The sequence below is a fragment of the Xyrauchen texanus genome, chromosome 6 (assembly GCF_025860055.1).
Source record: "Xyrauchen texanus isolate HMW12.3.18 chromosome 6, RBS_HiC_50CHRs, whole genome shotgun sequence".
Classification (NCBI taxonomy): Eukaryota; Metazoa; Chordata; class Actinopteri; order Cypriniformes; family Catostomidae; genus Xyrauchen; species Xyrauchen texanus.
Window position 1 is genome coordinate 26,518,985 of NC_068281.1, and position 25,924 is coordinate 26,544,908.

Here is a 25,924-nt window from a genome sequence, read left to right on the forward strand (position 1 = left end):
TATTTGACCATGGTTAAAAATTATAGGATTGGATTTCATTGATATGAAATGAAACATTTAAAGTAAAATTCCAACTTGTTGTCCACATTTGTATATTTTAATACAGAGTGAATGGAACCTACTCCTCCGATTCGTTCTTTATACCCAGCCATTCGTTGATTTTCCTTTGCCTGGTGCCTTTCTGGGTCAACCATCTGCAAAAATGCATTGCCATGATCATCGGCACTGATAAGTCTGTGAATAAATCTTTTCTAACCAGAATTCAATCCACCACAGTTATCTTGTCCTTACCCAATGTATTGGTCCCTCAGCTTCCTCAGTTGTATGAGGTCTGGTTTCAAGCTGTTCATCCTCTTGTCTATTTCTCGATTGTCTGTGGCTTGGAGCTTCAGGTCTAGTTCCAACTTCCTCTTGCTGTCATGAATCTCTGTCACTCTGGACTTCAGCTTCATAGAATTGCTCTGAATTCTGAATAGACAGATAAAAATTGTCCTCATTTTATATACAGTATGAGCCAAAACATTGATTAAATTTAAATTCAGATCTGAGAATTATGGGACACCTAAAGTATGACATTTTGGATGTGTATTTAAAGGGATTGTTCAGCCAAAAATGAAAATGCTCATAATATTTACCCTCATGCCATCCCAGATGTGTATTGACTTTCTTTCTTCTGCTGAAATCAAACAAAGCTTTTTAGAAATATATCTCAGCTCTGTAGGTCCTTTCAATGCAAGTCACATAAAGGAAACATAAAAGTAATATACATGACTCAAGTGTTTTAATCCATGTCTTCAGAAGCGATACAATAGGTGTGGGTGAGAAACAGAACGATATTTAAGCCCTTTCTTGCCTAAATCTCCACTTTTAACTTTCACTTTCAGATGTGAAAGTGAAACTAAACATGTACCAAATGTGACTTTCAGATGTAAAAGTGAAAGTGGAGATTTAGAGTGAAAAAAGGACTTCAATTTTAATCTGTTTCTCACCCACACCAATTATATCACTTCTGAAGATATAGATTTAACCACTGGAGTCTAATGGATCACTTCCATTTCCTTTTTGTGATTTTTACGGCTACAAAAGGTATGATCACAATTCACTTGCATTGTATGGACCTACAGAGCTGAGATATTCTTCTATAAATCTTAATTTGTGTTCTGCTGAAGAAAGAAAGTCATACACATCTGAGAAGGCATGATGGTGAGTAAATAATGAGAACTTTTGGGTGAACTATCACTTTAACCCTCAGAAACCTACTATGGCATAATTGCAAGACAAGTTTAAAGTGATTAAATCATGCATATTTTCACTAAATAAAGTTATATAACAGCAGTTCACACTTTGACATAGCACAACAATTTTGGCAGGTGTATATTAACAATTTGTATCTCCCAGCATTCCAACGTCACACATCATGGTTATTGCCTACTGACACCAATGCTGAATGTTTTAGATGAAATTTAGCAATCGCCAAGAAAGCATTTGACCTATCAGGGCTCAACAAAAAGAATGGCCCAATAGTACAGGGCATGTGTGAGATTTTTGGGAGTTTGATGTACATAACCTTTCTACATGCAAGATACAATTTATAGTTTGTTTGCTATTTTAATTTTGGACATAGAGATTGATTTTTACAACCAGTGGCTTCCTAAAACAATTAAAAGGGAAAAAATGAAAAGACATAATCAATATCAATGTGTGGGTCACTGAGCATTAAAAACCAGCCTACCTCTCAATCTCCTTGTCATTCCCTTCTCTGTGAAACTTTTCAATGTTCTCTCTGCTGAGGCGCTCCTGGGTCTCACACTGCTCCTCAAAGATCTTTATGGTCTCATTAAAGGCCTCTATGGCTGTTCGTTTCATCTGCAGCTCCTGAGAGATTGTGCACATTATCTCCGTTAGTGACTCAGTTAATTAGATCACAATGTATTTGAAAAAGCTTGAGATGAAATGTGGCCTACTTGTGATGTGCGTGTGTATTCTTCATATAGTACGTCATATCTGCGACTCTTCTCCTGATACTGCTCGTGATAGACCTTCAGTTGGTCACCTACCGCTTCAATACTGTCCTCTTTCACCAGCTGATCCTGCACAGGACAGGGAGATGTGCTCAAAAGTCTTGCACAATAGGTGGAGATATTTATACAGAGAATGCCATTAATACAAAGACTGTGGTGAAAAGTAAACATTAGCTTCATCCTTTTCTGTAAAGAGTGGAGGCATCACACCTGCTGATATTTAGACACGGGGAAGAGCAGGTGAGAGTCCAGCTTGGCATTGTACTGGGCCAGTGACTCATGTCGATAGTGGTTGATGAGCTCCACCACAGAGAGAAAAGTTAGAGGTTCGGAGAAGCCATACTTCCCCCCGCGGTGAAAAATCTTGATCAGTTTGTTATTTCCACCCTTCCTGGAATAAACAATGCAAGGCTTTGATCGTGTTATGTCCCCTGCTATAGTATCCTCTTAGTATTGTTTCAAATCAAAACAAATGATGCATCAAGACACCTACAAAATGTACAGTATCTCTTATAGACACTACTAGGGTTGGGTGATTCGACGATGTAATCGGAAATTTTTATTTATTTATTTCTTTATCCCCTATTCTCTCCAATTCCCACTACTTAGTAGGTCCTCGTGGTGGCGCGGTTACTCACCTCGATCCGGGTGGTTGCCTCCTCTTCTGAGAACGTCAACCCGTGCATCTTATCACGTGGTTCGTTGTGCATGACACCGTGGAGACTCCGCATGTGGAGGCTCACGCTACTCTCCATGATCGACGCACAACTTACCACACGCCCTTACCACTAATCGCGACCCGGAGGAGGTTACCCCATATGACTCTAACCTACCTAGCAACTGGGCAAATTTGGTTGCTTTAGGAGACCTGGCTGGAGTCACTCAGCACACCCTGGATTCGAACTTGCGACTCCAGGTGTGGTAGTCAGAGTCAATACTCGCTGAGCTACCCAGGCCTGAAATAATCGGATATTGACAATATCTTAAAAATATGACAATGCCGATTGTGACACTCATTGACAGATGATCGACAATATCGGGAAATGGCAAAACAATAGATCTGGAAAGTTATATATTAAACAGTATAATAATATAGTATATACCGGTTATATATTTATATATTAAACAGTAGCCCAGGGTGTGAAACTAGCACCCGTCAAATGCGACAAGACTGAATCCAGTTTGCGAGCTCCTCGTCCAAATGCAGGAATTTCATGCACGGGTAATTTTCCACATCTACCCGCAACAGGCGGGCAAACGAAGACGTCTTGGAGTGACACATGACAAGAAATTCTGTTAGACACAAAGACATGTGCTTGAAGAAACACACTTGATTATATTTTTAAGAACAGACAAAAGAAAAGCCATCAGTGCCGGTGTATGATTCACTATTTGTTCAGAGGAGTGCAGCGCGGGCTAGAAAAGGTCTTGTGCCTCGTGGTACAGGCTCATGTTAAGAGTTATCACTCATTTTTTCTCGGTTTCATTCATCTGAAAACTGTTTGCAAGAATAATATCGTCTATGAGAATGCTGCAAATGCTCTCCGATCATCTCAGAGTTGCTGTGAGATTAGTTCGCTTTATTTCCACGGAGCAGTTCCCGGTCAACATGCATTGTGCATGCAACTCTGCAGGTTCATTAATATAAAATTCTTTGTATTAAAGAAACAAAGATGAAAGAGATACCAGACACATTCACCTTGAACCTAAAATTTTGTTCCATTTTATTTTCTTTAGGCAGCATTAACTGTATTACCAAAATGCAATACAAACACAAATTCGATAAGAACACACATTTGGCAGAATTATTTTGCATTATAATATTAGCATTATTATATTGTTTTTCGTGTTTCAATAAATGAATTGAATTTTTAAAGCAAAAATATTTACCAACCCTCAGCAGGTGGGGTTGACGATGTAATCTGATATCCAAATATTTTTCAAGCCGATTATTGATCAAATATTTTTTATCAATTTATCCCTACCCACTACATGGCCAAAAGTATGTGGACACCCCCTTCTAATGGGCTAGGCCTCTTAATTCCGGTAAAGAAAAATATTATGATATGCCATAAAAATATATTCAAGAGAACTGTGTGCTACCAACAGTTTGGGGAGGGTCATTTTCTGTTCCAGCATGATAATGCTCCTGTACACAAAGTCAGATCTATAATGAAATTATTTACTGAGACTGGCTTTTACTAAGTTCAGACCTAAACCCCATTAAGCACCTTTGAGATTATTTGAAAAGCTGACTGCAAGCCAGACCCCATCACCCAACATCACTGCCTGACCTCACTGATGCTCTTGTGTCTGAAAGAGAGAAAATCCCTGCAGCCATGTTCCAGAGTTCCCAAAAGAGTATACGCTGTTAGGGAGGACCAACTTCCCTTTAATGCCAATGGTTTTGAAATTCAATACTCAACAAGCGCATATGAGTGTGGTGTTTATTTGGGTGTCCATATACTTTCGAACATACATAGTCTAAGGGGTCGCTCACCTGAGGGTCAAGGTGTACTCTCCCTGCACTTTGTTTGACGCATCCCGCACCAAGAATGTACCATCAGGTGTGTCTCTCATTTTCTCATTCACCTCCTCTCTAAAACATAAAATCATGCCAATGACATCAGATAGAGATGCACACCTAACAAAAATGTGTGATAATATTAATGGCAATGATTTACCTGGAAATGTCTCCCCAGTACCATTCAGCTTCAGTCAGTATGCTGTTGTTTCCATTGGTTACAGATGAGGCCATGGTTTTGGCTTTGGGAGGTTTAGGAGGGAGAGCTGAACAAACAAGGCAAATAAGATAAACATTTACAATTAAAATAAACAGAATCGTTATTCATCACTACATACGATGTCACCATAGATCTGCAACAAGTTAAATTAGAGTGATAGTCTCCTTGGAGAAACCAGCTTTGCTCAAGGGCACAAGTGATAGCTCAGGGACTGCCCTTTGAGAGGGTGCGACCAGTAACCTTTCAGTTACCTCTTCTCTAACAGTCTTAATGTCTACACAACAGTGTAGGTTAAGCTTGTACTATTTCACTTTGCCAGTAAACTAACAATGAACTGACTGTAATTCACTGATCATAAATATTTTTTTCTACAGCTCACAACTTTTATTTCAGTTTATATTAAAAAAAAAAAAATCAAGCAAGAGCACTAGCTCTAACACTAACTAAGCTGTTTTGATAAATTAAAGTAACTTGAAAGGAATATCCCGGGTTTTTCAACAATCATTTTGACATTTCTCAGTGTGCATAAACAAATGGGACATGCGTTTACAGTGAATATACTTATAAAGTAAGCATAGCAGGCAAGCCAGCAGCATTGCAAAATAAACATTTAAAATACGCAACTAGGTTTCCAAAGAAAAATGTAAATAACATGCTGTCCATTCAGGTGACTCACCAGGAGGAGTTGGCTCTTGTTCCCAAATTCTCTCCAAAAGAAGTCTCTCAACTGCAACAGCAGGAAAACCCTCATCTTCCTCTGGCCTGTGAATAAAAAACACAGAAATAAAGATGTTTAAAGGTATACTCAAGTTCAGCATTATATTCCATCAAAACTTGGATCAAAGAAGAGAATACAAGAATAAGGACACCACACTCACCCACTCACAAGTCCCCTGATTAGCAGAGGGCCAAAGATTTGGGAGAGGGTGTGAACATCCAGACCATTCTGCTCTGTGCACTGACACACCTTCTTCAGGTGTCTTAGCAAATACTGTAGTGTCAGGAGATTCTGTAGAGGCACTGCAGGGTTCTCCAGTGCCTGCAACAGCTGCTCTCGTCTCCTCATTGAAGGAACATCTGTTTATCAATAGGAGAACTGTAACATTTTACCTAACAATACCGTATCAATATTCTGATAGTACTATTGTCACATTCATATTTTTGGGAAAAAAAACTTTGATTAAGTAATTTCCTCACAAATAGGATGCACTACCAAGAATAAATAAATCACCATCTTCACCAACAGCCAGGAAAAGCATCCCTAGTTTTTCCCCCTTTGTTTTTTAATCCTTAAAATGATGAGGGTAAAAGAGCACTTCAAAGGAGACCTATTATGCCCCTTTTTGCAAGATGTAATATCAGTCTCAGGTGCCCCCAGAATGTGTCCATGACGTTTCAGCTTAAAATACCACACGGATCATTTATTATACCATGTTGCAAATGCCTCTTTTTGGGTGGAATCAAAAACATGCTGTTTCCGTGTGTCTCTTTAAATGCAAATGAGCTGCTGCTCCCCACCACCTTTCCGGAAGAGGGCTGCTTTGATTACTACAGCAACAACAAATTAGAACCGATATGACTGACAGCATAAATACCGGAGTTCAGCCATACATGTATGAATACGTATATGTATATATGTATATCTGGTCTCCGTGAATACAACTAGAGACAATGGTAACTTTAGCTGCATTAGCCGTGGAATCAGCTAACAAGCACATTCGGAAAGGCGATTTGCAAACATTCACAAAATATAAAAGTGCGATACTTACATCTTCAGGATATAGAGTTGGTACTAATCCATGCTTGAGAATCAATTTTTTGGAAAATCCTGCTTTATATTGACACTCATTCACAATGCAAAATTATTTGCACAAAAATACACACATTTTGTATGTTTTGGGGCACATTTCCTTCAAAAACAAAACTTGTCCACTGCGTCTTCAGTGGCTCTGATGCCGGGAGTACATGAAGACTCTTATGTTCATTTTTACAGCCAACAACAGAACACTGAAGTTTACGAAGCTGAGACATTATTCTTCTCACTGTATCTGCTCCAGCGCTGCGTGTAGATCACTCAGGGGAGGATCTCTATGATAATAGGGTGGAGTCAGTCACCAGTCGTGGGCAAGGCCTGCTCTAAAGTGACGTCACATTAGAGCAGAAACGAAAACCATTCATATTGACACACTGTTTATGATGAATAGAAATATGACGAGGAGGAGTGGCTGGACTTTTATCAATATAGGGTGGTTGTGTACACACTGCCGACTCAAATTTATGTACAAACATCATGTAAAAGTTAATTTTGCATAATAGGTCCCCACTCAACATAAAAGGATTTCAATATTATTGTATCACAACCCAGATATCTGTATTACTGGTATATTGTATCGCCATGGCCATGGTGATTCCCACTCCTATTTATGAAAGATATAACAGTATCTGTAAGATGCTCAGCCAAAGTCAAAGGAAAAACATTTAATATATGCTTATTTAGTTCATATCATTCTGTTTCTTTCTATAGACAGTGCTCTTTCATTACTGGCAGGCATTACACAGATAATTGAAAAGTGGCACATACCCGATTCTAGTTGAACTGCTGCCTGAAGTTCTGTATAAACAGAGGGAGGGATGATGGGGGCAGGAAGTTCCTGCAGGTACCGAATGAGAGCCTCTGAGAGTGCATGAATGTCCCACTGTCCTACGTCCAGCTCCTGCAGCTCTACACAGGGACAAATCACCAGTCACATCATGACCAACTCATACAGGGACTGTCTCTCCCTCTCAATGTGATAACAGAACAAGATTTGATCTATTCCAATACATCCTTTAAAACACTTCAGCAACACCCGCGTGGAAAAAAACTTTAGATAGATGCTATAAATCAAATGGTTCAGTAAAATTAAGGAGTTAAATAAATGCATTAGTGTACTATATGGTAACCAAACAGTTAATGTCAGGATAACTTTTTAAACCATTAAGAGCATTTTACTTTGTCAGACCCAGGGGCATTGCCAGACCCCTTGTGCCCCATTAAAGTTCTGCTGTGCCCCAGTAACTTTTTCCTGATAAATCCTTGTCAGACGAGGGGAATTACCATATACCAAAATATGCTTTCCTTGTCATTTAATTTGATAATTTACATAATTGAAATATTTTTTTTTAACATTTTTAGCATGCTCAGTAGACTAACAGCGCTCGGCAAAGTCATTTGAGATAGCCAATCAAATCTATGAAGTTTCAGAAGCTGAGCGAAAATGTCGTGGATTTTTATTCCGGCACCATGCATCAGCAAGCAGTTCAGGTTAGGAGTGTCATGTAATATGCAACTAATTTAATGTGCAATATATACCCACTGTTTTATGACAGTCAAGGTTTTGGAGGAAGGACCCAAAATGGAGGATGGCAATGAAAGGTGTTTTATTCAAACAAAACCAACAAAATACAAACCGAACTCTCAAAATAAACTAAGAACAAACTGACTAGAAAACTGGACAAAACAGGAAACAAATCTCTCAAAAGTGGGAAATCAAAATAACAGGAAGAGGAAAAACAAACCAACTGGGCAAACTAGACAAGAACTGACTGAACAAAACAAAACAATCTGATAAGGAAGAAAAGACAAAGGAGAGAATATAAAGGGGAGGAAGGATTGAAACCAGGTGCTGCCCATAAACACAAGTAGTGCTAATCAGTGCTGCCATGGCACGCTGATTGCACTGCTAAGCAGCACCTGGGGAAACACTAGGGAGAGAAGAAAACAAAAGCACATGGGACAACCTGAGAGCTGGGTGGAGGAAACTGTCATTACCCTGCCACAACAAGAACAAAACAAGATAAAAATGGCAGTATCACGACACAGTGTTTGTCTTGTACTCTGTGAATTATAAAAAAGAAACATGTAGCTTTTAAAACCTAATTGTCAAATTATGAGCCTTTATTGCATTTAAAGCCTTTATTCAGAAGATTATTGGATTCAGCACCTTTACTATTTTAAAGGACCATAGAGGACCATTATATTTGTGACCCTAGACCCCTCATCCCCAAAATGGTTTGGTCCCCCCAATGTTCAAGGCATGGTTACAGCCTTCACTGTCAGAATTTTAATTTAGGTGAATGAGTTGTTCATGGATATCCTGTTATGCCATTTCCTCAGCACGGATTTGATTGATAGCGTTTTATTTTTAACTGACCTGCATTAGTACAAGAAGACTTGTTAATCTCAATGTGATTTAGTCATCACCAGTAAAAGCTATTTAAAGTTATTTTGTCACTTAAGGGGCTAGTATTAGCTAGTTAGATTGCTCACTAAAACACAAGTTAGTTACACAATTTTTGCTAGTTATGTGTTTTAAATTCTGTATCAGGTGTTCTGTTTGCAAGGTGTGACCAGTACTAGCTTGTTTTTATCCAGGTGGACATACAAACTTTTTTATTTCATGTGGATTTCACGAGAAGAGCAGCAATCAGTCAGGTGAGGATGAACAAACAGCAGGTAGGGGAACTGAGGCTGTCTTTCATAAACTTTAGCAGTCTGACACATGTTTACAAATAGATATACAAATGTGAAATCATTTTAATTACACTTAGAATATAAATAAAATCTTATTCATTTTCGATTATTTTTATATAAACTTGCCTTGCTTGCTGTTTAGGTATTGACTGATGTCAATTTTAAAGCCCATTCTGCATAATCCAAGGATTTCTAGTTTTTAATATGAGTTGTTCTATATTGAATAACATTAATTGGTAGACAGAAAATATATAAGTTCATTTTATTTTATTTTTTTATTGTAATTTTTTTATCCCCTTTTCTCCCAATTTGGAATGCCCATTTCCCACTACTTAGTAGGTTCTCATGGTGGCACCATTACTCACCTCAATCCGGGTGGCGGAGGACGAGTTTCAGTTGCCTCCGCTTCTGAGACCGTCAACCTGTGCATCTTATCATGTGGCTTGTTGTGCCTGACACTGCGGAGACTCCGAATGTAGAGGCTCATGCTACTCTCCGCGATCCACGCACAATTTACCAAGCACCCCATTGACAGCGAGAACCACTAAACGGGACCACGAGGAGGTTACCCCATGTGACTGTACCCTCCCTAGCAACCGGCCCAATTTGGTTGCTTAGGAGACCTGGCTGGAGATACTCAGCACACACTGGATTCGAACCCGCAACTCCAGGGGTGGTAGTCAGCTCAATACTCGCTGAGCAACCAACGCACCATAAGTTTACATTATTAAGCTTTTTCATTTAATGTAAAATTGACTGAATAACACTGTTGCTTTGTTATACAGCCTAAGAGTAAATTAGTGTAACATCATATATTTTTAGCTTAATTGTTTGTTTCTAACACAATTGGGTTTAAATTTAATTCACACAGGTATTAAATGCTGACATGTCAAATTGTTAGGCATTTTTAGGCTTAATATTTTCTGAATAAATGGCCAAAAAATAAAAAAATAAAAACCCAAATAATAAAATTATTCCTACTCTCCTATTTTATCTAACCTATATCACCTTATAAAACCTAAGAATAATAAAGAACTAAACAAACCACAAGATATGCTGTGGTAGTAAACATACGTATAATAGTGCAAATATATTACTACTATTATTACTGTCTCAGGCCATTAGCAACCTACTTCCATTCAATGTAATTCTATACCATTCCTTTTCCAGGTAAGAAAGAGAAAACGGATGATTGTGGGAAGACAGCTGTCCTTTGAGGAAGGGCATCCTATTCAATTGCTTTTAAAATTATTTGTCACCGTTTATAAGTTATAATGTATGTAAGGTATACAAGAGTTTGTCATTGCCATCAACCAAACAGTAAACATTTCTCCCTTTATTGTAAATTCAGCTGCATAATTGTTCTAGTAAAATCATTTGTAGCCCATAGTTAAAATAATGTGATACAATAGTATTTAAGAAAACTACTGCCCACAAGTCACCGGAACTGAATGCTTAAGTGCTGTTTCTGGGGGGAAAAGTGTGGGAAATTGCCACTGGACCCCCTAAAATAAGGTCAAACTTTCAGAATTTCGCTGTCCTTTTCTGCATATTGCGGCACCGTTTTGTGGTCCGTTCTGCATAACACAGCGGCTAATTTTTACTTGGCGTGGCCCATTCGGCACGTTTCATGGCCGAACCACTGGCACGCTCGGTTCTCCCGATGGCCAGTCCGCCTCTGATCGCCCTAAAGTGCATCGGCCCACCGGGAAAATGCCCGGTATGCCAGATTACCAGTCCAGCCCTGTTTAGGGGTAAGGGTTGGGTTAAGGCCCAGACAAACCAAACCGACATCAAAGAAATAGCATTGACAGAAGCAGACAGTGGTGTTGCCTCACGTTGCCAACGTCTAGACCAAAAGGTTGCTCTTGAACACACTGCAAGACTACACCCAAAGGCCAACTAGCACATAAGTTCTGCACATGAGAGGAAATAACTCTCCATACCAGTAGGTGGCAGTAGTCTGTATTCATAATTCAAATAGGGAATCCGGAAGAGCTAGGACTGCGGATATACAAACAGTACACAAAGCAGCACTTGCTTACCAATCTCGCTCACCACAGACAAATGCTCAGATTAGATGAAGATGAAAAAAGAGAAGAGCCTTCTGTGTGTGTGTGTGTGTGTGTGTGTGTGTGTGTGTGTGTGTGTGTGTGTGTGTGTGTGTGTGTGCCCTCTTGACTTTGTCGTTTGCTTGCTTATGTCACTTCCAAAACAGCCAATCAGACTGATCTGTCTCACCGACTGGTTCTGCTGCCGATTCAACATGCTCAATTGGCCGAAAAGCCGCCGACAGGGGTCTGACTAGTGCCAACGGTGCAGAACACTGCAAAAACTAGGTCGTCAGACACTCAATGACGGCCTGATATTGGACGACGGCCAACCGTCGTCTTGGTTAGGATTAGGGGTTAGAGTTAGGTTTTGGGGTAATGGTTGGGTTATGGGTAAAGTTAACAGTGTAACTACAAATGTACTTAAATGCAAGAACTTTAAATGTAATTATAATGTAACAACTGTATGTACATAATAAGTACATTGTATCAAATGGTTAAGCACATAGTAGTTAAGTCCACCTAATATAAATTGGGTCTGAAATATTTAAGATTCTGCACTATTTCTAGGACACTAATCAAATAAGGGAATTTATTATATTGACGATGTTAACCACTTTGTAAAAAAAAAAAAAAAAGTAGTGTTCCTTGCTTCTATTTAAGCTCACAAGAAACACTTTGGCTTCTTAGTTATAGTTTCCTAAATCATGCTGGAATAACATGGATTATATGGTTTTGCACAAACTAGTGGAGTTCATGCCAGCTCTAGTGCATGCTGTTCAAGCAAAAGGGGGTGATGCCAAATAATAAGAAATACGTGTAAAATGTTCCATGAATCTTTTCACTCAAATTGTTATACTGATAATATATAATGGAAAAAATTTTATAATTAAAAAAAGGCCAAATGAAAGCATTTTCACAAGTGAACTCTTGAACCCCTTGAACTGTATGTGTTGTAAAGTTCGCCATTCATAACGGCATTTTAGATTTAAAGTTATTTGCACTCATTGTACAATACAAGTTAGCAATGAGACACCTGGTTAAATAAAGATAACAGATATCCAAACCATTTACACTTAATTCACTAATGTCTAAACAGGCGAGGAACAGAATGCTTGCAGGTTGCCTAGACTAACATGCAAAAAAAAAAAAAAAACACAAACATTGCTAAAGCTATCAAAATATTTTTAGCACTGATAGTGCATATATTTGCAACTATGTGAATAACGTGCATTCTGCACAGGAAGTGCATACCTATGTGGAAAAGCATGTCAACTGCAATATAACTTACCACAGAGGTTCTGTCTTTGACTGTCAGAGGCTGAAGCAGTGGATGTCCTGTATAGTGTCCTACAGGCCAAACCTAACAGAAAATCGAGGCGTTAGTTCATCTGTTAAAAATAGACCTTCCATGCTGCTAGGATTAATGGAGCAGTCACATCAAAACATTAAATGTAAAAGCCCAGAGAAATAAATATATCCAGTCATGATATCGGCAGATAGATAGAACAGCTCTAGCCATGTATGATAGCTAAGTCCATGCACTCTGTTTTAGTGTATGAGGAAGTGTGAAGAAGGCTTGAGTCAAGCCAGACAGTCTGAGCGTCACTCCGTCTCTCACTTGGAGGTAAAAGAGAGGGGCGGCACACAGCAAAAGAGAAAATCTGGATGTTAATAACTGCCATATGGTGTAATAAGAAACATTTCACACCTCCTCGGCTTTCAACAGTATTTTTTAATGTGGTAATAATCTATTAAATAAATAAATCCCAAGTTTAACTGCAATTATATTAATTCTTTCTTGTGGCTACAGGGGCTCTGTGGGGATTCTTGCTGCTTGCACTGAATCTGTGTTTTCTGTGTTGTGTCTTAACAGTCTTAATGAACTAACCACATACAATAAAGCCCTTAACATGACAATCAATGACAGAAAAATATTACCTGTCCGCTCTATTGCTTCAATCAACTTAACAAGATTAGGGGGAACAGTTTCCGGCTGTGTGAACTGTTTGGTCAAGTCCAGGACTGGAACAACTGAAATGGTAGGTGGGAAAAAAAAAAAAACACTGTTCATTTAACATTTTATAGGATAATATTGACACATTTGATCGAACATGTTGGTGTCCCATGACCATTTTTTTAAGATATTAGAGACACAAATCTCATGTTTTTTGTTTGAGAACTATTAGATATGTTAGATTTTGATGAGGAAGAGGGCGTGGCCGGGCCGTGATGGTGCACGGCCGGCGCTGAATAAGCTGATCAGCGGGAGAGCGAGATATAGGGGAGCCGGAGGCGCCAGTTCGAGAGAGAGAGATACAGCCGGCTGCACTGCATGTGTGTGTTTGTTTTATGTTGAGTTTTACATTAAAAGTTACGTTGACTGTTCAGCCAGTTCCTGCCTCCTCCTTGCCCATCCTTATACTCTTACATAGATTAACTATTTTAGCATCCTAGCATTCAAAGTAGCTAGTTTTAAATAACAAATATCAGGCCAAAATGGGAAATAAATTGGGCTGGCCTGACCTTTGAGGTCTTGACATAATCAATCAAATTCAATTCAATTCATTGTATGAAAAAATATTTTGAATTACAACATAATTTGAATGACCAAAATGTCCTACATTACACATGATTTTCCCCTACTCCAAAAACATATACACACATATATATATATATATATATATATATATATATATATATATATATATATATATATATATATATAAAAAAACTGTGACAAATAAGTCAGTTAGACCCTTTACACCACCAGACAAGAAAATCTAAATTTATATGTATATTTTTTGTTGACTGCATTTGTCAAGCTTCACATGCAACCCTGTTATTGTGCTATCAGGGTTACAAAAAGAAAAAGGAAAAAAACTCCTGTGCTGGTCTCCTGTGCTTAATGATCAACAGCACTTCCACATTTACCATTTGTTGAAAAAGATTCTTGAAATTCATGAAAATATTCTTGGCCTTTTTTGCACACCATTTGTGGATGCCAAATAATTAAACTGTAAAATGTATACGTTAAAGCAAAAAGTGTTTAAACACACAAGAAACTTTTATTCATCACTCATATTTTCCGTTCTGACTTTTCAAGTGTGGTTTGCAAGATTGCAGCATTCCTAACAACTGTTGTGACACCGTCAAGAGGTCAATGTTTTAAATTGGACTTTGACTTGCCTGTTACCTTTTTTAAATATAGACCTAAATGTGCCATCCTTCGTGGAACACTAAAGCTGCCAAAAGCAGCAGCTGCCTTGCGGAGGAGGCTGTTGATGTGATTTAATGACAAGGCTCTTGTATAAAATCAGGGTATTTTTGCACCTCAGACTTCAGAGACAGTGCTGAACTTGATGCAAGCCACGTCTCAACTTTCTCTTAGGAGAGTGATGGTTTAGGATGCATAACTGCATACAGGCTTTATGAGTTTTTATATTCTGCTTCCTTGCTTATTCTTTGAAAAAACAAAACCAAAAAAAAAAAAAAATGCATTCAGAAGTGTCTGTGTTACGTTCCTGTTCGTCTGCCCTGTGTTCTCTGTCACACTATCACGTTTATGTCACGTTTCCTTGTCTGTTCCGTGTTTTCCGTTTCACCCGTCACCATTCACGCTCCATGTCGTGTTTTCCTTGTTGTTCGCCCCGTGTTTCACTGTCTTTGTCCAAACTACATTTCCCACAATTCCCGGCCTCCGTCACTGCCTACACTCATCAGTGTTTTCACCTGTGTCTTGTTCAGTCTCCACTTTGTCTGTGTATTTAAACCCCAGTTCTTTGTTCAGTCCCTGTCGATCGTTGTTTGTATGTTTATGACGTTTCATGTCGGTGCCTGTTTCTACTCGTGTTATTCGTGTTCCCTCGTGGTTACCCTGTTCCCTGTCGGTACCGGTCCGAGGTTACCCTGCTGTTCGCGGATGTTCATTTCTTTAATGTTGTCAGCCTGGTCTGTGTTCCCTACCCGAGTTCTTAGTTATGTTTGAGATTTGTTTCATCGTGTTTAATCTGTTTCGTGCTGTTTAGTTCCCGTTTTCCCATCGTGGATTTTCCTTTGTGTTTACCTTTTGTTTCTTCTGTGTCAACCTTAATAAAACCGCATTTGGATCCGCACCTCTCGTCTGTCTTGTCCTGTTTCACACCAGTTATAACAGAACGATCGACCCAAGAATGGATCCAGCGGTCCAACAGGCCAACTATCGGCTGCTTTGTCTAAAGCAAGGGGACCGACCGGCGTTGAACCACATAGGCGACTTCCTCAAGCTGGCTAGCGTCTCCGACTTCCCGGACTCTGCCCTGGTGGTCTACTTCAGGGGCAACCTGAACGCCTCGTCGAGGGAGCGGTTGCCACCGGCTACGCACGAGTGGACTCTTTGCAGCTTCGTGGAGATGACTTTGCGGGTCTGCGGCTCGCCGTTAACTGTGGGCGTTGCTGAGAAGGACTCTACCTTGCCATCCACAAAGGAGTCCCTTCGACCACCTCCGGCGGCCCCAGTAACACCAGCCCCACCTGTCTGCGAACCGACCCTCACGCCAGTCACCTACCACGAGCCAGCGCGGCCCACTTCGTCAGCCCGGAGGAGGGAGAGAGGACGGGCTTCCGCCTCCCGGCCCGCGCCAGCCCCGGTCTGCGAGCCAGAGCCCACGCATGTCACGGTGAGCGAGCTAAAGCCCACGCATGTCACTGTGAGCGAGCCTGAGTCCTCGTCAGCCACGGTGAGCGAGCCAGAGCCCACGCATGTCACGGTGAGCGAGCCAAAGCCCACGCATGTCACGGTGAGCGAGCCTGAGTCCTCGTCAGCCACGGTGAGCGAGCTAGAACCCACGCATGTCACTGTGAGCGAGCCTGAGTCCTCGGCCGTCCCCGAGCCAGCGCCAGTAGCCTCAGACGTCAGTGAGCCAGAGCCGATAGCCTCAAACGTCAATGTGCCAGTGCCTGTAGCCTCAGACGTCAGTGAGCCAGAGCCGTTAGCCTCAAACGTCAATGAGCCAGAGCCTGTAGCCTCAGACGTCCCTGAGCCAGCGCCTGTAGCCTCGACCGTCCCTGAGCCAGCGCCTGTAGCCTCGACCGTCCCTGAGCCAGCGCCTGTAGCCTCGACCGTCCCTGAGCCAGCGCCTGTAGCCTCGACCGTCCAAGAGCCAGCACCAGTGGTCGTGCCCGTCCTAGAGCCAACGCCTCCCAAGTCTCTCGAGTCTTCTAGGGCTCCTCCTCCCAAGCTTTCCAGAGCTCCGCCTTCCGAGCTTCCTGAGCTTTCCAGAGCTCCGCCTTCCGAGCTTTCCAGAGCTCCGCCTTCCGAGCTTTCCAGAGCTCCGCCCTCCGAGCCTTCCAGGGCTCCGCCCTCCGAGCCTCTCGAGCCTTCCAGGACTCCGCCTCTCAAGCCTCTCGAGCCTTCCAGGGCTCCGCCTCTCAAGCCTCCTAGGGCTCCGCCTCTCAAGTCTCTCGAGCCTGCCAGGGCTCCGCCTCTCAAGTCTTCCAGGGCTCCTCCTCCCGAGCCTTCCAGGGCTCCGCCTCTCAAGTCTCTCGAGCCTGCCAGGACTCCGCCCCTCAAGCCTTCCAGGGCTCCACCCCTTGAGCCGCCTACGGCTACGCCTCCTAGGCCTTCCTCGGCTCCACCTCCAGAGTCTTCCAGGCCTCCGCCTCTAAAGCCTCCGACGGCGCCACCTTCCTCGGCTCCACCTCCTGAGCCTCCCTCGGCTCCGCCTCCAGAGCCTTCTAGGGCCCCGCCTCTGAAACCTCCTACGGCGCCACCTCCCTCGGCTCCGCCTCCAGAGCTTCTTAAGCCTCCTACGGCTCTGCCTCCCGAGCCTCCTACAGCTCTGCCCCCAGAGACTCCAGAGCCTTCCATGTCTCCACTCCTAAAGCCTCCTACGGCGCCGCCTACCTCGGCTCTGCCTCCTGAGCCTCCTTCAGCTCCGCCTCCTGAGGCCCCAGAGCCTCCCTCAGCTCCGCCTCCAGAGCCTCCCTCAGCTTCGTCTCCAGAGCCCCTTGCAGTCCGCCCCCAGGATTTCCTGCGGCCTTGCCTGCGCCTCCTTCGGCACCACCACCCAAGTCTTCAACTGCTCCGTCTCAGAAGTACTCCTTGGTTCCGCCAGCTCCCCTAGTGGCCACTCTTCCCCCCAGGCCCCTTGAACCAGTCCTAGCCCTATGGCCACCTCCTAGGTCACCTAAGCCTGTCCCTGTCCTGGAGCCACACCCCAGGTCCCCTGAACTGGCCCCTGTTCTGCGGCAATCTCCCAGACCTCCTAGACCAGTCCCTGTCCTGAGGCCGCCTCCCAGGCCCCCTGGACCTGCCCCCGTCCGATGGCCACCTCCCAGGCCCCCTAGACCTGTCCCTGTCTTGTGGCCACCTCCCAGGCCTCCTCGAACTGTCCCTGTCCTGTGGCCACCTCCCGGGTCCCCTGAACCGGCCCTTGCCTTATGGCCAGCCCCCCGGGCCATCTGAACCTGTCCTTTTGTGCCCCCATGGACTGCCTGATTGCCCCTTGTGCCCCAGTAGACTGCCTAATTGCCCCTTGTGCCCCCATGGACTGCCTAATTGCCCCTTGTGCCCCCGTGGCCGGTCTCATTTCCTGTTGTGCCCCCGTGGTCTGTCACCATGTCCCTTGTGCCTTCTTGGTCTGTCTCTGTGCCCCTTGTACTCCCTTTTCTCTGTCTGTGTTCCCCCGGGTCTACCCCCTCACTCCTTGGATTTTTTGTTTTTGTTCTTCTGTGTGGGTTTTGCTTTAGGACCGTCTGGAATCCGGTCCTTTTAGGGGGGGTTCTGTTACGTTCCTGTTCATCTGCCCTGTGTTCTCTGTCACACTATCACGTTTATGTCACGTTTCCTTGTCTGTTCCGTGTTTTCCGTTTCACCCGTCACCATTCACGCTCCATGTCGTGTTTTCCTTGTTGTTCGCCCAGCGTTTCACTGTCTTTGTCCAAACTACATTTCCCACAATTCCGGCCTCCGTCACTGCCTACACTCATCAGTGTTTTCACCTGTGTCTTCAGTCTCCACTTTGTCTGTGTATTTAAACCCCAGTTCTTTGTTCAGTCCCTGTCGATCGTTGTTTGTATGTTTATGACGTTTCATGTCGGTGCCTGTTTCTACTCGTGTTATTCGTGTTCCCTCGTGGTTACCCTGTTCCCTGTCGGTACCGTCCGAGGTTACCCTGCTGTTCGCGGATGTTCATTTCTTTAATGTTGTCAGCCTGGTCTGTGTTCCCTACCCGAGTTCTTAGTTATGTTTGAGTTTTGTTTCATCGTGTTTAATCTGTTTCGTGCTGTTTAGTTCCCGTTTTCCCATCGTGGATTTTCCTTTGTGTTTACCTTTTGTTTCTTCTGTGTCAACCTTAATAAAACCGCATTTGGATCCGCACCTCTCGTCTGTCTTGTCCTGTTTCACACCAGTTATAACAGTCTGATTTTGTCTTTGGAAACAACCCTAAAACTGTTTACGAACACAGATTAATGCAAAAATAACTAACTAAAAACTAAACATAGACATTACAAAACATTTAAAAAATAAAAGAGTAAAGAGTGTGCAATGTAATAGTAAAAGTAATTTAAAATACTAAATGGACTGAGCTAAACTGAAGAAAACATGGAAAAGAAAATCTCCTTATTATACAAAAGCTTTTAAATGGAGGAAAATAAAAAACCCTCCATTTCCTTGTGTCTTATTCCAGCCCTTCTGGAGTGAGCGCTGCCTTGGCCCTTTGCGTGAGCTGAGCACAATAAACGTTTTAATCAAAAATCCTGAACAAGCAAAACCCCACTGGCAGTGTGCCAGACCCTCCCTTTCAGGCCCACCACAAAGAGGCCAGAGCTTGCCTGCCTTCGCCTCCTGGCAGTGCAAGGCTAAACCACGTCTGATTATTAATTTTGGAGTTCAGACCAAGTGCCATGTCAGCACATTCCACTTTTCCACTGCACATTAACATGGAACTTTGCTTGCTTTTCCCTCTTACCCACAGAAATCCTGCCTCTTCCGCCCCCAACTTTTCCTCTTTGCGCATTCACCACTGCCCCTGACATGAATCCATCTGTTCTATCCTTAATTCATGCATTATATTTACTAGAAAAAAAAAATTAAATAAGGTTTTTCCACTTACGGGTAAGATGTTCTAATGCAAATATTCTCCTGGGTAATACATGGATCTTGACATTGCCAATTAATCTTTTAGATATACTGTCAAGGGTGGGAATTTAGTTTTAGTTTTTTGTGGCTGGTGTATGCCCAGGCAGCAATACAATTTTTACCAGCAAATTTATTTTTCCATTTTAAATATAATAAAAAAGAACACACTATGTACAGTACTGTGCAAAAGCTTTAGGCACTTGTGAAAAATTTTGCATAGTAAGGATGTCTTCAAAAATCATTTTCATTTATCACTTAAATGTCATACAAAGTCCAGTAAACATAAAAAAGCAAATCAATATTTGGTGTGACCACCTTTGCCTTTAAAACAGCACCAATTCTCCTAGGAACACCTGGACACAGTTTTACTTGGTTGTTGGCAGATAGGATGTTCCAAGCTTCTTGGATTATTTGCCACAGTTCTTCTATCTATTTAGATGGTCTCAATTGCTTCTGTCTCTTTATGTAACCTCAGACAGACACAATGTTAAGTGGGGGGCTATGACAACTGTTGCAGGGCTCCCTGTTCTTCTGTTCTAATCTTTTCTATTTACAATAGTAATGTTTGGGAGTTTAACATTTATATTTCCTACATTTACTGGCCTGGAAAGTGGAGTTAGATATCTTTTTGGTCCACTTTAGTATCATGTTAGTTTAAAAAAAAAAAAAATCACCCACCACTGAACAAAAAGTACCTGACTGGTGGTTGGTGTTAAAGATTTTAATTTTAACACCTTGTCTTTGAGGTACAATGTCATATTCTAGAAATTCACAGAAAGTACTTACAAAATGGCAGCTTGGCTCTACAGTGAGCACTGCTGTGGTTTTTGACAAAAATAAAAATTATGAATAAATGAATTAAGGGTGTTCCTTTTCATACAAACACACTAAATTGCTGTTGATATGCAGAAGACAGTATCCAAACGCACTGGCACAAACACTCATGAATATGCAGCAGGGGTTTCTGTGCAAAATGCTGCTTTTAGGAAAAACAGCTGTAGCCCTGAAGTTATTGTTGGTTTTTGAAGAAAGAACCAACTAATCATTACACAATTATAGTCATTTGGTAGTCTGCATTTTGGCTGGCCTGCAACTGAACATGCCCTGGGAAAAACAACTGTAACAGCTAATCATATGATTATAGCGACAGCTTGCTTTATTCTGCAATAGTCTGGCTGTCACTTCTCCAGGAGTACACCATCAAGGCAAATGTTATCATGTCCACATAGATACAGTTGGTTAATGAGAGCTAGCAACTGTTGATTTGCTGGTTAAAATTTTCTATGCTTGCTGAAATTACACTGAAGGTGAAGTGTGAGATTTCTGTACCACTAGTGGCACCAAATGGACTAGAGCGCAAGAGACGTATTTTTTCCATTACTTTTTCTCCATAGGGATTTCGTAAAGTCCTCCTTAAAAATTTCTAAAATTGGACAATTCAAAAATATATACTGTGAATATATATTGGACAAAAAGTCAAAGGTACAAGACCATGTACCTGACATCTTTCAAGAAGACATGAGCTACAATACCATGAAGAATTGCAAATGCAGTAATAAAATTAAAATAGTAATTTAATATTTTTCCATTGTTTTTTTAAGTTGTTGATTAGAAGTAGGCAACATAAAAATAATTTTTTAGTTCTGTTGCTAAATGTTCATGGAAAAACTCTCAATCATGCCATTGGATGGTTGGGATGCTCATAGAGATTAAAATTTTGAAATAATATTTTTGCAGCAAAGAGCTCCAGATATCACACTTTAAGCAAAATCAACCAATGAATGGCTTGCTATATAGACATTTCTGCATATTAAGCTGGAATAGGAAAACATTTTTAAACATCTAAATGGAAAAATTCACTTAGCAAAACACAAAAAATAACTTTTAAACAACCCCTCAACTTGGCAGTTTTACATATGTGTGTATTGTAACCGTTTTTCTTGGTTGTTGGCAGATAGGATGTTGCAAGCTTCTTGGAGAATTCAACAATTCTTCTATCTAGTATTTAGGCTGTCTCAATTGCTTCTGTCTCTTGATGTAATCTCAGACTGACATGATATTCAGTGGGGGGGCTTTGTGTGGGCCATGACATCTGTTGCAGGGCTCCCTATTCTTCTGTTCTAATCTTTTCTGTTTGCAAAAGTAATGTTTGGGAGTTTAACATTTATATTTTCTATTGACACACTAAAGCTGAAGATATAAAAAAAACATCTTAAGACAAATGCTTTTGGGAAACATCTTATGTGCCAAAGAATTTTGCACAGTACTGTATATGAAAATAAAAACAAATGCCCAAATACCACATTATGTGGACCAAAAAAAAAAACACACTTCTTTGCATTCACACTTACTGGCCTGGAAAGTGGAGTTAGATATCTTTTTGGTACACTATCATGTTAGTTTATAAAAAAAAAAAAAAAATCACCCACCACTGAACAAAAAGTACCTGACTGGTGGTTGGTGTTAACATTTTTTTAATTTTAACATCTTGTCTTTGAGGTACAAGGTCATATTCAAGAAACGCTGCAGTGATATCTGCAGTTTTACATATGTGTATTTGCCTCACTTGCACTCTGTGTTTATAAACGTATATTCGGCCATGCTCTACTAATGAAAAATTATGTCTGTACTCACTGAATATGATTATGTAAGATAACTTTCACCCACATTGCTTTGTACGGTTCAGTAATCTGGCAAGGTCCAGCCCATTTCCTTTCACTGGAGCTCTAAACCTCTCTACATGTTTTAATCTTAATGCAATGCTAACGGTATTAGGAAATACCACAACTCAAAAGCTGCAACTATAAGAGACAGTCTTATATAGCTTAAGTTTCTTTTGACTAATTGTTTTGCAAAATCAGCTTCAAGCCTGACAGGATTATGCACTGACAGACTGCAACAGAAAACTGCATTCCGATATACAGTAATAAGAGATTAAACACATTTTGCATATATGCATAGATTAAGCATTTTAAAAACTAATTTAGAAGTACCATTAAATATGCATATTAAATGTATCTAAGTTGAGTAACTGTACTTCAATTAGAAGACCATGGCCCTAAAAAGTCATGGGTTTGATTCCCAGAAAACATGCATATTCATAAAACGTATACCCCACTCGAGGTCGCTTTGGATATAATTGTGTTAAAAGCATAAAAACGACATATAAACTGCATTGGGAATCTTTTTAACGGTTGTTTTTAAATGTAAAACGTACAGATAAAACATGCTGTACAGTTTAAGTAAAAACATGCCCAGTTTCTTAACATAGGCCAAAGCACTACAGGAAAGAATTGAGACTCTAAAACAGGCTCAGATTCAAGGTCTTAACTAGCCCTCTACTAATTCTGTGAAAGGAAGTTCAGGGAAAGGAGCTAAGGGAAAATTCAAGGGGCCTTCTTTTTATGAGAATTGTTGTGAGTGGATAGTTTATAGCTGCCTGGAGACAGTATCAGAAGAGTTTGTGAAACAGAGGAGGAGTAATAGGAGGAGACTTTAGAAATGCCAAGCCATGGTTCACTTCAACAAGCAGTAAAACTGAGGCCAGGAAAAGAAAGAGGGGAAAAAGAAGAGGGAGAATGTTTGCCACAAGCTGTGAAACAACCAAATTATATTTTGTACACTATTTCTGTGAGGAAAGTGATCATGCATTTAAAATATATATTAATAAATGTATCTCGGACTATATGTGAATAAGATGCACTTAGAAATGGAAAACACCTTATGGCCATTTTAATATTCTTCATGTCAAAAAGCAACAGCTACAGTATATCAGACTCAGCAATGATAAATATTAGGAGTGGGAATAAGAAGGGACATCTCCAATACAATATTATATTATTACAGTATGATAATATTATAATTCTTTATGTTTAGTGTCTTGCGATTCAAAACTGTGATTTTTTTCTTCTCTCAATTGTTTCACATCAGATTGTGAAACGTGGCATCTTGTGAGACCAAGTTGAGTGTTTTTCATTTACTTTGACTAATAAACAACCAAGAATATTAGTGTGGAAAATTAACTAAAAATACTGCATCTGTGGATTAAAATATCAATAATTATTGTGAGGCAAATTTAGAAACTGAGATTTTCCCCCACCACAAAATGTTCTCAAATTTATCATCCAACTAATGTTTCACAAATAACATTTTCAAACCTATGCATTATTGCTATGTATATTGACATTTTCTCTGAACATGGGTTTCAATCAAAGTAACCTATAAGAGAGAACAAAATAGGTGTTGTCAATTACTCCTGCTGGGGAAAAGTAGTAGTAGTAGTATGTTTTATTTAATGCCATGTCAGCGATCAAAGCTATTTTCATGGCAAGAATTCAATTACAAAAAACAAATATCATATAAATACAATAAAAACAAAACAAATATAAATAGCAAGTCATATTATACAATATTTTTTTAAGATTAATATATGATAAGAAATCCAAAACCTTTTCAGGCACAATCTCTGCTGGGGAAAAAAAGTATACAAAATAAGTACTTGGATCCAAGCCAAGAGCTGTCAGTAAGAATGCTGGTGCGCTACCTTTAGAATAGATGTTAAGTTTAGTTAGTAGACATCTGACAAATTTGAGGTTGACTACTTTCTTTTTCCTCTACCAGTTTAATCAAGGTACATTTTAAAGGTTGTCTCAAGCACCAGTGCATCTTAAGATAGAGGTTCTGCGAGGTTGTCAACCACAGGAGGGAAAAATGTGAAACTTTCTGGATTTAGATACTATATGCATATGTCTTACATAGTGTTGTCAAAAATATCGATATTTCGATAAATATCGATACTGAAATATCTGAACGGTACCAATACTAATTTCTCTAAGTATCGATACTAGCCGAGCTGTCACTTTCACTTCTCTCCAAAGGCGCGTTGACAAACACCACACACACTCGCACTCCTCTCATTCGCTCTGGTTAAATAGCAAAAGTGAAGTGAATGTAAAGATGGCGAGTGCATGCGGCTCCAGCGACCAGTTTTGTTTGATAAAGAACACAGCAGGAGTGCTATCTGGAAATATTTTTGATATGAAGCCAGACATCCCAAGTCTCCCGGAAGTTCCGGAGTCTCCCGCATATTGATAGCTTCTCCCTGATGCCCGCAATTTAGTTCAAATCTCCGGAATCTATAAGCGCATCATGCGAGACAGAACATACTGCACGCATAACATAGATAGCGCGCACACAACATACATAAGCGTGCACGGCAGAGAGGGAGAGAGCGAGAGACCTTATGAAAGCTAGTCAACCCCAACCCCCCTTGACGTTTAAGTATCTTTTGTTGACATTGAGATTGGATTTGATTTGACTTGGAAATACAAAAGATTGCACTTTTTATTTACTTGCACTTTATTGGTTTTTGAATGTATGGCAATCTGAGAGGCTTTTGAACAAGTGCAATACCTCAGGACATTTTGTTCATGTAAAATATACCTCATTGTCATGTTCTAGACAGTTCTACCCTCTTAATATTGTGGCAGTTTTTGTCTCTGTGGTATCGAAAATGGTATCGAATATCGATATTTTTCAAGGTATCGTATCGAAGTTAGAAATTCTAGTATCGTGACAACACTAGTCTTACATGTGGGGCAGGTTAAGAGCTAGTAGACCAATTATAACCTATTAAGCTGTTTCAAAATTACTAGATTGTTATTAAGCATATTTTTAAGTAGTCTTTAAAGAAAATAAAGTTGTGCTACTGCCCTTTTATCTTTAAACATTAAAAGATGCAATATATCTTCATACATTTCATCTACACCATATTCATCAATTGCTGCCTTTCAAAGAACTTTCACACAGAAAAAGGTCTGTTTTAATTTAAATTAGGGAAATTTTAGCACTTCAAAGTTTGCATGACCTTCAAATGTACAAAATACTAATCATTCTGCAGATGAGGCATTGGGTCTAATAGACAAATAAACTATATAAACGAAATGAAGATCATGAGTTTAGAATGTCTACGACAGCTGAAGCCATATAACTTAATGCAATAAACAATAATGCAATTCAGGGAGTGATTTCAACATTAATTCACTGGCACAGAATAGTTTATCTAACCATGAATCTCCTCAGGCATTTTAATAACTACATGATTGCAATTTCTAAACTTCACTAAATGGGTGTCATTGGGCATACTTCACACCATCAATCACTGTCTACTCCAAGCAAATTGGTAAGAAATGTTATTTATAGGTCATAAAATCGAAGCTTGGTTACAGTCAGAGCATGTGAGCAGAGTGGTGATAATTCCACCTGAGCGGAGATCGCCTTTTTGAAGATTCCACTCCGCTCTCTCAGGCCGCTCAGCTTCGCTCGCTCAAACCAGAACGCGCTTTGTGATATGCTGGTTTGATAACCTGCTAAATAAGCAATAGGCCTGAGTTTATGGAGTTCGAACACTGTTTTAGTTGCACTGTTTGAAGTTGCAAACCTTATAGCCTTCATAAATGTAAAGTATAAATCAA

At 40.6% G+C, this 25,924-nt stretch overlaps 1 protein-coding gene across 4 annotated transcripts in view; it reads right to left on the reverse strand.

The window, feature by feature from the left end:
- The window catches only part of LOC127644981 (phosphatidylinositol 3-kinase regulatory subunit beta-like), a 42,656-nt gene that overhangs the window by 5,658 nt on the left and 11,074 nt on the right, over window positions 1-25,924 (reverse strand). For all 4 annotated transcript variants that reach the window (XM_052128455.1, XM_052128453.1, XM_052128454.1 and 1 more), the window contains 12 exons: window positions 13,271-13,363; window positions 12,621-12,692; window positions 7,347-7,487; window positions 5,644-5,842; window positions 5,442-5,527; window positions 4,706-4,811; window positions 4,522-4,620; window positions 2,232-2,412; window positions 1,965-2,090; window positions 1,733-1,875; window positions 292-468; window positions 123-194 (listed from right to left, as the gene is read on the reverse strand). In XM_052128455.1, coding sequence (XP_051984415.1) covers window positions 123-194; window positions 292-468; window positions 1,733-1,875; window positions 1,965-2,090; window positions 2,232-2,412; window positions 4,522-4,620; window positions 4,706-4,811; window positions 5,442-5,527; window positions 5,644-5,842; window positions 7,347-7,487; window positions 12,621-12,692; window positions 13,271-13,363 — 1,495 coding nt within the window. The remainder of the gene's footprint in view (window positions 1-122; window positions 195-291; window positions 469-1,732; window positions 1,876-1,964; window positions 2,091-2,231; window positions 2,413-4,521; window positions 4,621-4,705; window positions 4,812-5,441; window positions 5,528-5,643; window positions 5,843-7,346; window positions 7,488-12,620; window positions 12,693-13,270; window positions 13,364-25,924) is intronic.